This window comes from Dipodomys ordii, unplaced genomic scaffold (genome assembly GCF_000151885.1).
Source record: "Dipodomys ordii isolate 6190 unplaced genomic scaffold, Dord_2.0 Scaffold1, whole genome shotgun sequence".
Classification (NCBI taxonomy): Eukaryota; Metazoa; Chordata; class Mammalia; order Rodentia; family Heteromyidae; genus Dipodomys; species Dipodomys ordii.
Window position 1 is genome coordinate 55,009,730 of NW_012267217.1, and position 13,999 is coordinate 55,023,728.

Below are 13,999 nucleotides of genomic sequence, written 5' to 3' on the forward strand. Positions count from 1 at the left end.
CGGAAGTGGCGCTGTGGCTCAAGTGGTAGAGCGCTAGCCTTGAGCTGAAGAGCTGAGGGACAGCGCCCAGGCCCAGAGTTCAGGCCCCATGACTGGACCCAAAAAAAAAAAAAAAAAGAAATTGTAGCCCAAAGGGCCACTGTATCATATCATAAAATATCATATCATATATTATATCACAAAAAGGATCTTAATCCTCCTTAACCAGACATGTGCGCTCATCCTCTGGGAAAAGGCATATTTCTGCAAATGAACCAGCCACACACTATCTAAGGAAATTCAGGGAACAGAAGAAAAAAATAATTAAGAATGGTAATATTCTAAGCCATCAGAGGAAATAATTCCACATCTTAATTCTTTTCTCTTATATATTAAAGTTTAATGCCTGGGCATTTTGGAAAACATACTTGCTTGCTTATCTCTGGCGCTAAAGAAGTCTCTTCACTGGGTACGTGCCTGTGTGTCCCTAAAAGCCTTTGTCAGGTCACTCAAAGAAGGACCACCTACATAGAACCTAACCCATCAACACCGCCAGCATGAACTATGAGCTATGACCCATCCCATAATAGCACCTCATGTTACCCACCCTACCATCCCTAAGATAGGGACAATGTGCTTCATTCCTATAAAAAGTGAATAGAACTTTGCTAAAGATGAAAAATCTGCTATGATGATTGCATTGTCCTAAGCTTAGCAGAAAAGGGATTTTACACGTGAGGAGATTCACATCCTGTAGCCTGACAACTTAAATTCTATTTCTTTTCTTTTTATTGGTAGTAGAGATTGAAGTCATGGCCTTGCTAGTGACCCTACCACGAAGGAACCATCTCATGCACTATTCCTTTTCTTTTTAGTGTTTTCAGTGTGTAGATGAGGTCTTATGCATTCACGTGGGCAAGTTCTCAGATCTTGATTCTCTTACCTCTGCCTCCTGAGAAGGTGGGATTATAGGTATGCACCACCATACCTGGCATATGTTTCAGATAGAGTCTTGCTGATCGAAAAGCCTATGATCTTCTAATAACTAGCATTAAAATCTCATATACACTAATACCCAAGGAAAATATAAATTTAAAAGTTACAGTGTTAGGAAAGCTTTAACTCACCTTTGACTGGCAGATTCCTTATTTCTGAAGTACCACCTACCAACAATGACTATTCTATATTAAATTAAGACTCATTGTCTTCTGCTTCAACGCATCCCACCATATTCCTATGAAAATGTTGAAATATTTTATTAATTGGTTTATTAAGCATATTCTTATATGCCTAGCTTCAGAAGAACAACTTTTTTTCCTCCTGGATTATGGACATATTCCCAGCTCCTAGAACATTGTCTGGCCTATTAGCTGCTTAATCACTACGTATCTATCTGCTGAGTGAATTAATGATGGTTCTTCAACCTAGTTCAACTGCTCATCAGAAACCTCACTGTTGTAGCTTTTGTGTAGGTTATAAAGGCTGAGCATAAGGTAGTCATGTGCCTCAAATCTTTAATCCTGCTACTCAGGAGGATGAGACTCAGAGGATCACAATGTGAAGCCAGGCAGGCAGTAATGTTTATGAGACCTCATCTCCAAAATAACCAGCATAAAGCTGGGCTAGATGTATGCTTCAAGAGGTAGAACACCAACTGAACAAACAAGCTAGTGGTTGAGTTCACACCTTAGTACCGGAATAACAGCAACAACAAAAAAGCTATCCAGAAAACAGAATAATTATTAGCAAACTTTAGGATAAAGTATAAAAATCAATCAATCAATCAATCAATCCAGTCTACAAACAACACAAGGAGCAGTTGATGGAAAAGCCAAAATGGCTTTGCTCATGTAACAGAGCAGTTTTCAGAGCTATTACAGATTTTTAATACCTAACTGGTTTTTAATCACCATTTTAAAATTCAAGGCCTGAGCCATGAAATTAATTCTGGAAGTAGCAAGAAATATCCCCCAAGAGCACAGGCAAAATTGGAACTCGTAAATGATGGGTTTCTTTCAGGGCGACCGATGCCCACTGAAATGCCAATACAACCAGTATGAGGCTCGTGTTCTGAGGAAGAGACATGCTGGGTCTCAAGTTCCATTTCATACGATTTCATTAACCACATGCAACTTTTGGACTGTCAATAATGCTTCGGTGTCTTAGCTATGAAGCCCTTCAACCCTTCAGATAAGCTTTTGTTGTTAATCTCTCTCCAGCTGAAAGACGGCTTATGAAGCAGAGTAAACAGTGGGGGGGGGGACTGAAATACATCCCCTACTCCCCCCTGACAGCTGTATACATTGCCACCACTAATTGCTTGCTTCTAGCCCTTGCTGTCAGGTTCGTTTACATAAAGACTGCTGTCCAGTGACATCTCTTCTGATATATATGATCAGTGCAGAACATTTATCGTGGTAGTTTATATGTTGTAACAGTGAATAGAGCCCAGGAAGATCTGTACATTATTTAAAAAAATTGTTTGCACGCATCCATCACTTGTTGCTGTCAGGCAAAACTTTAATTTCCTCAAGAGGGACACATCTGTCTGAAATTTTTCCCATTATCTAGTTTTCTATATGTATTTTCCCGTTTCTCCTCAAGAATCTTTTTTTTCTTTCCAGGGTTTCCTAAGGGCTTAGTTTATATATTAAGTTGACTAGGTTATGGCTGAAGTATAAATTCTTAAGTCAAACAAGAGGAAGATATAACATATAAGACCAAAGAAACTATGCCTGGGCATTTCATTTGGGAATTCGCTGGGCTCTGTGTTAATTTACCTTTCTCACAGAACCCTTTTTCACATCTTATCTTAAATGTAATCCCTGTAATAAAATCGGACAGAAAAGTATTCATTACCCACAGCAATCTGCTGACCAAAACCTAAGATAAGAAACATTAAGCAACTCATCTGATAGTTTTACTGCTTTGATCAGAAACTGGGAATCTAAAGCTAAATATTTCCTTCTCCTTCCTAGAGATGAAATTAAAGGAAAATAATGAATCTTACCTATTTTTTAAAAATTAGATGGAAATTTTCCAACTCAGAATTAAATTTCTCCTTCTTTCCTGAACTTTAGGAAGATGTCAGGCTAGCATTCCTTTTTGGACTATACTTATTGTTCTTTCTTTCTCTCTCCCTTCCTTCCCTCCTTCCCTCCTCTTCCTTCTTCCCTTCTTGCTCCTTCCTTCCTTCCATCCTTCCTTCTGTAATTGTACAAAGAAGTTATGATGTAACAAATCAATGTGTGAATCCCATGTATCCTGATCAGTGATCACACTAGATCCTTATCTCTTCTGTGTGAACCCTCAGCTGAATCTCACCTTCCACACAAGAGAGTGGGGAGAAGTTTCGGATCAAGGTTCTTCCCCTGACAGAAGATCAACTCAGGAGGGAGGAAAGAGGCAATTTTTTTTCTCTATAATGGGATTCTCTCCCCCAGGCACCTACTGCAGGGGATTTAGATAGTGGATAGAACACGAATGACCTCCAAGAGAAAAATCAAAATGCTGATAGCAAAGAAGATGCTCAACTCTCACCACAGGGGAGTTCAGAAAAATGTATAATTGACCCTATTTCAAAGAAGCATGCTGTGAAGAACCACTGTATGACTTCCTTGAGTAGTGTCAAAAATGCCATCTAGAAATGACAGGACATAGTGGATGAAGAGCCACTCTTAATTATTCATGGGAATATAAAAATTGTAGATGACCTGGCTAAATGGCACTGGCAGATTATTCAAATTCTTCCCATGAGCACACATTAGCTTTCTTCCCTCGAATTCATGCCTTTTCTAGTTGAGTCCACACTACACTGTTTATTGCTACCTAATGCCAAGCATGGGGGAAGGGCTAAAATAGGGATTTCCTTCCCATCCTGAACTGTCTTCTTTCTTTCTTTTTTAAGTGCACTTGCTTCTCCAGAAGTAATTTTCCCTTTAAGTAGTTAAAATGCTGAAAGGCAATTCGAAAGAAAAGGACGCGATTTCCTCAAGAGTTAATGACAGACGTTGAACTTCTGAGCTCCATACAAGCAGCCTAGAAATAGAATAGATTGAAGGCCACATCTCAGCCATCAACCCATCTTTGATTGCTTTGATCAGTGACTATAATCCAGGGACAGACACAGCCAGCTTATTAACTGACTGACCACATGTGCCGCCCTAAAAAGAAAAAAAAAAACACCTAGTTATGTAGCTCAGCAATGGGGAGTAATGTTTCATTTTTAATTTCCATCTTTATGACAAATAAAATACAGTATGAAACTGTATTATTACATTAAAAATTTGATAGATGACACAAAGCACGATATTCCCCTGGAAATCTGGTCGTCATGGTTATTCAAACATATCGATTCACGAAATAATTGCTTGAACAAATGATGAAATGTTCAGGTATCAACCAATTGTATCAACTGAAATGCTCTCATTAGTGATACTTAGAAAATTCTGGCCTTTGTGTTTACTGTTTTACTAACTATAAAACTAGCCTTTTCACTAACTTGTATATTCAGAGACTTGTGCTAAGCAATAGACCCTTCTCCTATTCTTATATTATTATCTAATTGCAACTCTGAAGGGAAAAACTCTAGAGGAAATATACGCTCTGGGATAGAACAAAAACCTAGTTTACTTGAAGCTGAGCATTGCCTTTTATCCTATGGTTTATAAATCAAAGCCTCACTATAGATACTCTCCCCAAATCCCTTAGCCAGATGGTTAAATAAGAAAATCTTTAGGGGACAGAATTGAGCTGAGCAGAAGGGGCACCTTCAAGAAGAGCTTGTTTGAAAATGAATGTGAGATTTTCCAAAGTAAAGCACTTAAAAAAAAAAAAAAGGTGGGAGGGGAGGGGAGTGGGGGGGGGGAGGAGGTGGATAAAGAAAAAGAAAAGTCTATCCTCCTGACCTTGGAAGCGAGTAAGGACGATGTAACTTTAATTTGCATTCAGATTTTAACAACACAGTCACACTGCACGATTGGGATTGACATTGGGTTTCCACCGAAGATTGCTCATCATTTCATTATGGTTCATTATGTTGATAACTGTCAGAAAGCATTAGGAGCGAGGGCTTTGAGTAATAGAACTGAAATGGTAATTTTAAAACAATACACTTTCTAGAGGAAATACAGCAGCACGCTAAATTCAATTAGAAAAGCAAATGTAAAGACAAAGTAAGTGGTGTTTGTTGTTTGGAGTTCAGCTATTTCAATTTCCTGATAGCCCTAAACCTGCAAGAGAAAAAGCTTTCTCACGTCAGGACCTTTCGTCATAGATCTCGGTAAATTTGCCCTCATTAGCTCTAAGCTGTGCTATAAATTGTCTTAAAAGCTGCAATTTGGGAATATTTTAGACCACGTCGAAGTATCAATCAATCACTGTTTGTTTGGCACAGCCCTTGGAATTATTCAAGGCCTGTTGACTGGGAGACAGATTTGTGGAAGGCCTTTCAAGCTGGCAATCTAAGTCATAATCTCTCACTCATCAAGTGCTCCCCATCAAGATACCCTAATAAGTTTCATCAAACAAGTTAAATAAAGAGCAAATCTGCCCAAGGACAGATTTCCAATAGGAAAATACAGAAAACTACTCAGGGAAAGGTGCTCAGCAAAGGTGACAAAATAACAAATTAGCTACTCCCCTCTCCCCTCCCCTCCTCCAGATCTACAGTGTCAATAGCTACCTTCACATGGCATTTTCTCTAGCACATTCTGAAATACAGGTAGAAGCTGCAAAGTCAACTGGGCGTCTCAGTAAGGGAAAAGCTTTTCCTCACTAGGAACATTCAACCAACAGCTGAAGAAGGAGGAGCTGGTGGCTCACACCTGCCATCAGGGGGTTGCGATCTGAGGAGGAAAGTTCAAAGCCAGTTCTGGGCAAGGAAATTCCCTGAGACAGTTATATTCAAAAGCCTTCCCATTTCACCTGGAGAGGACTCATCCCATGTACCAGACCTAGGGGAAATGGAACTACAGGAGGAAGAAATGGGAGGAAGAGAACTGCATTTAAAGGGTGCTCATTAAATCAACAAAACGGTCTGAAATTCCCACTACAAAAAGATTCATGAAATAAAAATTCCTCTCTCAGCTTAACTGGGATCCCTACCTATGGGAAAATGACTCTGTTAGTGGCCAGAATCCTACATCCCTTTTTTGACCATTTAGGTGTTTCAGGTGAGCATGTTCAAACTTCTTTCTCTCTGGCAATAAAGAACCACAAGAAAGTCAGGCGTTAAGTACTCACGCCTATAATCCTAGCTACTCAGGAGGCTGAGATCTGAGGATCTAAGTTCAAAACCAGTGTGGACAAGACAAAGCTTCTTATCCTCAAGTAAGCAGTTTTGAGAGGAAAGGCCAAGCAAGAGAGTTAAAGCCCTGAGTTCAAGTCCCAGTAATAAACAAACAAGTAAGGAAAGAAAAAAATTAAAAGAGAAAAGCAAAGAACAAAATAAAAAAAATTTTAAAAACACAAAGTACATTCAAGTACATGCCCCAAAACAAAGATAGATTTTTCTACATCTAGGAGACAAATGAAATGTTCAGTTTCCACTAAGAGAGAATATTCAGAATACTTGAAGGGTCTTTCTAGAGTCAGTAGTGAACCGAAGAAACTGAAAGTTAGTCTTGAAAAGAGTTTTGTGGATCTAAGTCCTCTTTGCCTGAGGACAGGTGATTCACACGCCATAAGCTACAGCGTCACCTGTGAAGATGGTAGAAATCCAGAACATCAGGCAAAGTCCAACGACTTATTAAAACAATGTTCACGTAGACTGTTTAAGAAGCACTCCTCTGCTGAGCATGGTGGCACATGCCTGTAATCTGAACTACTTGGGAGGTGGTGGCAGGGGGAGCCTGGGCTATTTCCGAAGCCCTTGTCTCACAGAAAATTTGCCAAGGGTTGGGGATTTCGAGTGCCTGTGCTTGCCAAATGAGTGCAAAGCCCTGGGCTCCATCCATCTCTAGTACTGACTGAAGGAAAAGTGAATGCAGTAAAATCCCTCTTCTTCTAACCAGGTAGAGGTTATTTTCCTGAAAATATTCACATAATGCTTCCCTTGAAACAGCCCAACCACAGCCATCCATGGGAAGCTAACGTGGCTCCATCTCAAGTCTCCCAGAAAGGAAAGTTTATTTGTGATGAACGTTTCTGCCATCTTCCAGCCTGGTGGATGGTGTGAACATCTAGGCATCGCCTTCTAAATTAGCCGATGCTCCTAGTGTTCACCTGGTCTAATCGTTCTCCACGTGAACAAAAACCTGATTTTACAAGCCAGTGGAGCAGAGTCTCTCTTTGGCTAGAAGAATGAGTCTTAGAGAGTGTGTTTTATTTCTTCATTAGTGCGCCGTCACAGTGAGCGATCACTAAATGCAGGGCTGCATAGGAATGCTGGGGTTAAAGACAGCATAATGAACAAAGAAGGTGCCTGATTATCATGGCTGTCAGCACAAGGGAATTGGGTTTGTCACCTGGCTTAACCAACTGCTAAGGACTGATTGGGGGCTGGAGTCCAGTTGAAAGGATTCCCTGATGTTTATGTTCCTTTCCACCCCTTGTCAAGAGAATCTGATAAAGCTGAGGATGAAGAAGACAATGCCTGGGACTTTCTGAGAGACTCCTCTTGTCCCATCTTTTAAAGTGTCTCCTGGTGCCTCGTGCAAGAGAACTTTCAGCCATGATAGAAACATCTCCTCGGCACCGTCTCCAGTAACCTCGTGAGGCTCCACAGCCCTTGATCAGCAGCAAACTGAAGTGGGAAACTAAATGTTAAATTTAATGGATGTGACTTTTATGTTTTAATGGCTACCTAGTGGTTGGTGTATTGCACCACAGAGGTCCACTGTGTTCAACAGGAAGGAAGAAATCAAGAGGGAGAGCCATGGGCTAAGCACTAGCTTCTGATTCTACTTCCTGACTTATCAATATGCGTAGCAATTAGCAAAGGGGGGGTATGCGTAGCAATTAGCAAAGGGGGGGTCATTTCTCTGACTACTCCTTTCTCAAAGGAAGTCTTATATGACTTGTGTGGTTGAGACTTAAGTGAAAAATGATAACTCTGTAGAGAGGTGGTCTAAATCTTGATGGTACAAGGGAATTAATGGGCCCGTGTTTTGGAAAATATTGATGTTTTTGAGTCCTGTCCCTAGAGCTCCAGCTTTGCAATGTGGCCACCACATAATTTAATTGTGTAATCAAGGGTGCAAATCAGTGATAGAGAGCCAAAGAATTGCATTAGCAGCCTGCTGCGGAGGAGGCTTGGGGAAGGAAGTAGCCAGCTGGAGATAAAAAAGAAAGAGATCAAACATTTATTAAATCACTACCTTGTGCTAGACCTTTGCAATAGAAAATGGAAATCCATCTTTCCTATCTTTGCATAGATATAAGAATCCATTTTTTTAGATAAGGAAACTAGGGCCTGAAGAAATTAAATATTCTGCTTGTCACAGATTTGATTAGTGACTGAAGCCAGCACTCTGATTAGCTGGCTGAACCTATGGGGTAGTGACTGGTACTGTTTCCCAAGGACCACATTGGTGGGATGCAAAAGACCTGGGAGCAGAGGAGAGGTGGCCTTCCAAGAGCAGGGAAGAAAGGATCACCTGTTGGCATGGGTGAGGAGTTTCTTCAGGGACCTTTCATTCGTGGCTCAAAAATCAACCATTCTTTCTCCTCTAACCTTGGGGGAAACAATCTTTTAGAAGAATACAAGATCAACCACCTAAAATTTTAAACTGCTTGTTTCCCTTCGTCATGTGCTAACAATCCGTATTTTCTCTCCCTTTTTTCCTACCCTCATAACAAAACTAACAAGTTGCTACTTAGAGACGTGTCAAACTCCAAGGGCTCCTTTAACCACACCAGTCTCAGGCACATGGAAAGCAGGATCCAGTATCACAGGCTTAAGGTAATCTTCAGTGCCCTAAACTCTCAGGTAGTAAGGTGGTTGACACAGTGTAACCTAAATACTACAGAACAAACCAGGACCACATTGACATAAAAGAAATAACACCAACAAAAGTTGTTTTGTTTTGTTTTTTTCTCCGGGGGGGGGGGGGGGAGGGAGGGAAGAGACTGACCATGCATGCCATCCAAGATGAATTTCATGACATGCATAGCATACTTAGATCTCTCAGCCTGAAGAAGGTTCTTTGTAGGAGGTATGCATGACCTGAAATAGAGAGGAACTATCAAACATGTCAGCCCAAGGTAGCTTGCCTTGATTTCACCATTGTGTTCTAAGTTTCCACCTGTTGGCAGTGGGGGTGGTCAGAAGAAGGGAGCTCATTACAAAACTAATCACACAACGGGTAATACAGAATTTAAAAAAAGGAAATACTTCATCATAGAGAAAATGTCAAGACTTTGAACAGGTTAAATGAAAGTGGCCACCCAGAGAAATGAAGGACTCTCCATCTCAGGAAGGAATAGGAAAAGAATGTGCTGAAGAGATCCTTCCATTGATGGTGATGCATAAGGCAAGGCTAGCTTCTATATTCCTTATCTTTGGAAGCTTCTGTTGCACCTGAAAAACCAGGAAAGACAACCTTCTAGGACCTAGGAATTGTGTGTCTTCAGGTTGCATAGTTCTGCTACTAAGATAGGGATCTTGTTATGAAAGTCAATCCCCAGGTGGTGGCAATTCCAGCACAAGTTAGAGATAGCCTGCCCCTCCTTTGAAAGGTAGCACCTAATGGAGCACCTCCAACTGCAAAAACTCTGGAGAAAGCTTCTATATTTAGGGATGCTGGCCTCAGGCCAAACAACATGCAATTTGTAGTAGGTAAGGAACGGAATGATAATAGCCCTAATACAAGTAAAAGCCAAAATTTATCAAGGAGCATTGTTTTGTACATGACACCATAAGAGGAAAACTCTACACCTGATCTCATGTAATAGGTAGTAATCAAACCACAGGCTCACTAAAAATATTGTACAAAATTACCTTCAGGCGGTATGGATAGGGTATATATAAAACAAATTAATTTCATGTTTAGACTTGGGTCTCATTCTTAAGGTATCTCATGTATGGGCAAATATTCCCCAATCTAAATACACACACACACACACACAGAGAAACTCAATCTTGAACACTTTCAGTCCCAAGAATTTACTTCCAGAAACACAAACTTCACCTAATGTATATGTGCACGCTTGCATGCACATGCACACACACACACACGCACACGCACACACACACACACACACACACACACACACACACACACACGAGGGACAGAAAAACCCAGGTGGATCACTGCCATCCTCTTCACTGTCAAGGTGTCATAGGGGTCTGTGGAGAGCCTGGAGTACACATGAAAGGAATGCTAACATCCAGGAATCTTTTCTAAACAAAGTGTGGGAAGACATGTCTCTACTCCCCTTCACACCAAGTTTGGTGGCCCAATCTGTTCACTAGCCCACATACATGAAGTGCTTATCATTAAACAAGCATTTATTAGCATCCAGGCCTAAGTGTTATGCATACAAAACTATGAGGAAAGAAGGAAGAAGTACAATCACCACAGCAATGACCTCAGTGTACACTGAACTGTCTCTTTCCACTGAACCCACATTCCCAAACCCTGCCCTCTACCTGTGTCTCCCCAACCTGCCAAGCTTCTCGGAGCCCTTGATGCAATGGTAAAGCCATTTATAAGTTCCAAACTCAGCTCTAATTACACTGTCAGACAACCCAGAACACTCAATCTCTGCTTCACATCGTTGGTTGGTAGCTGTGCGTATTTTGAAGGCAAAGGTAACCAGGAAAAGTAAAAAAGATCCTTTCTTTTTACAAGTGTTTTGCTCCTATGACTGAGGAAGGTCACATGCTTGATCTCATTTGCCCCCTGCATGGTTATACTGTGAGAAGATGCTGGCAGCATGCTGCCCGGTGCTCCTGCGAGCCTCTGGCAGTGAAGAGACAGGAGACAAGCAAACAACTTACGGGTGCAGGGCATGGAGGCAGCGTCATTGTCAGCTCTGAAAAAGCCTCGGTCACAGGTGCATGAGGTGGCTCCCTCCCAGACGGAGTAGCTGTGGGGTGGACACTTGGCACAGGTGGCATCCGTGGAGAGAGCCTTGTAATATCCAATTTTGCAAGCTACAGGGAAGGAGAGAAGAAAAACAAACCGATTTAAAACACGGTGAAGACAGCAAAGGAGGAACACGGGAAGGCATTTCCTTGATTCGGAAAAAGGGGCAGCATGTTTGCCCATCATGAGTGGTCACCAGGTTTTTGAGGTAAAGGCAAAGCAACCCAAAGCATTGATTGGTGATAGCCCATCTTGAAGGATTATTAGCACTTCTGGTTAGGTGGCAAGCAAGAGTCCCCTTGGAAGACACAGCCTTCAATGTGGTGGAATCTAATAATATAAACACATCTAAAGTTGACTGAATGCTGCTGTAGAGGCCGGGTGGCCCTGTATGCAAGATCTCATTTCATGCTTACTACAGCCTGTTTCCAAAAGCACTACTATTCCCTTTACCTTAGAAACCAGGAATTCCCGCCTCCAGCAGGTGATTCCTTATATAAGACCATGCGTCTGGTGAGTGTCAGCCACCAGTTTCCAACTCTAAGTGTTCTCCCCACAAAGCCTGAACTGTTAGACGCATGTTTTGGCAAATCTGAGAGCCTGGTCTTTAACCAACCAGTTGGAAGTGTGTCCAAATACTAACAGAACATTGGTCAGTGATTATTTCCTAATTATAGCTACAGAAAGAAGCAAATCAAAAAACCCCAACAAACCAGCCAAGTAAAAAAGACAAGCATCTGTGAGGCAGGGGTCATGATTTCAGGGCCGAGCAATTAAAAAAAAACAACTACTAACTGTAGGTAACAATAATATGCGAAGAGCCTTCCACACTCTCCCCCCCCCAACCCCCTGCCTTCAAAAGTCAGCAGATACTCGTTGTTCATTTTGAAGTTAATCAAAACTCCTCCTATTTTCCTTCTTCCTCCATTTCTCAGCCCCAAGAGGCCAGTGCCCAGAACACGGGTCATATAGTTCCCCCTGCACCTGACATCCTTTCCATGACCTCATCTTTTATAAACATCACACGGACACTGAGGATTACTTCTACTAACATGGAAAAATTCAATCACACCCTGAAAGCTGATAATAAAAAATAATTAATAGTGCATGGCTATGTTCTTCACGATCACCTCTCAAAATGAAAACGGACCAACGCTAGCCATCAGCCATCAAACTCAGAGGCAACGGCCATTAAAAAGTACAGTTTTCTATAACATCGGGTGTTAAATGAAAATAACGGATGGGACCCACCGTCTTCCCACCAGGACTCATTCATTCTCACTTTGCCCCATTTATCCTGTCTGTCCTGTGTTGTATACCATCAAAAAAAAAAAAAAAAAAAACCAGCTGGGAAAAGGACCCACTGGATGTTTGCCATGAGCCTAACCACCAAGAGACCAGACCCACCATGCTAGAAATCCACGAGATCCTTTGGAAGCTGTGCTGGTCCAAGGAGTATCTGACCCGCTTCCTGTGGCTGCCTACCCCTTGACCTTGCTCTTGCAAATCCTCGTGTCATTTTCCTCTTTTCATGGCACCCTCATGATGGCCAGCGGAAAGGGAGTTTAGCTGGAGCTCAGAGAGGCACACAGTTACTTCACTCTTATTAACTAAAGTTGTTTATGGAATTTCCTTTAACGAGCCCAAACTTTATGATGTGTGGAGTAGCAACAATAAAAGTGCTCGGAGATCAATCTCTCCTTTATTTGCTTTCGTCTTGCACTGGACCAAAGCATCTTAGAAAAACAAGTTGCTCCAGTGGCTGAGATTTATGTGTCTCAAGTTTATACACATAGCATAATTAGATAAGGTTCAACTTGCAAGGTGCCTTTTTGGTCGTGCTTAAGATGGCCCTGGGGTTTCCATTAAAATCAGAAACCCAGGCTGTAGCAGGAGGAAGCACTGGGCTGTGGGAGAGTCAGGCCTGACCAGCCCACATCAAACACAGAGAGCCCTTGAACATGGCACCATGTCCCTAGATCCTGCCTGTTATACACAGAGTCTCAGGTGGTGAATGCAACTGCAGTGAACTTGTGCCAAGACTGCCAGCATGGCACATTATTTTCCTGTTTTTAAGAAGAATTCTACATGTCTCTGGCTAATCCATGTGTGCTATCCTTTTGTGAAGCATTGAAACCTAAAGTCACCTGTTGGGAGTGGAAGGATTGGCAGAAATTAACCAAGGACAGATCACGATCACACACACACACACACACACAACCCCAAGTAAAGGAGAGTAGGCATCCTTGATTAGGTAGACAGGGATAAAAAAAAATATATATATATATATATATATATATATAGTGGACATAACAAATAACAGATAACATGTGTGTGGCCCATCATTGTGCTTTTTCCCACAATGCCCAGGGTTCCCACTCAGCCAATAAAAAGAGCTGAGGCAATACATACAGAAGCCATCAACAAAACTGCTCAAAGCTCAGGAGAGGAGGTATGGAGGAACCATCCTACTATAATAACTGAAAGTTCACCAGACTCCCAGGGTTGGGTCTGCTTATGGAGAATCTGTTTTGCTGCTTTCCTTTAACTTTTGGCTAAACTTACTCTGTCTGCATTCAACACTTTTCTGTCTTTGAATTCTATAATCAGAAAAGAAAACAGACCTAAATGGCATCAAATGCATACACACAAAGGAAGCAAAGGTTTTCTTATTTCTTCAACTATTCTTGTAAGAAGCCAACCAGGGCACAAAAAGTTCCCATGAGAGTCCTATCTCCAATTAACCAATCAAAAACTGGAAATGGTGCTGTGGCTCAAGTGGTAGATCACTAGCCTTGAGCACAATGAGGCTCAGGGACAGCGCCCAGGCCCTGAGTTGAAGCCCCACGACTGACCAAAAAGAGTTCAGAAATTCAGTGTATTTATTATGTGAATTCAAGGAAAAAAATAATTTTCATTGCAAGTACATTTTTTTCTTGCTTTTTTCCTCAAAGCTGGTATTAATCAGTTACCAACAATAAATGCGCTTG

At 41.5% G+C, this 13,999-nt stretch overlaps 1 protein-coding gene across 3 annotated transcripts in view; it reads right to left on the reverse strand.

Annotated features, from left to right (window-relative positions):
* The window catches only part of Epha4 (EPH receptor A4), a 134,543-nt gene that overhangs the window by 60,231 nt on the left and 60,313 nt on the right, over positions 1 to 13,999 (reverse strand). For all 3 annotated transcript variants that reach the window (XM_013011857.1, XM_013011864.1, XM_013011872.1), the window contains one exon: positions 10,922 to 11,077. In XM_013011857.1, the coding sequence (XP_012867311.1) occupies positions 10,922 to 11,077 (156 nt within the window). The remainder of the gene's footprint in view (positions 1 to 10,921; positions 11,078 to 13,999) is intronic.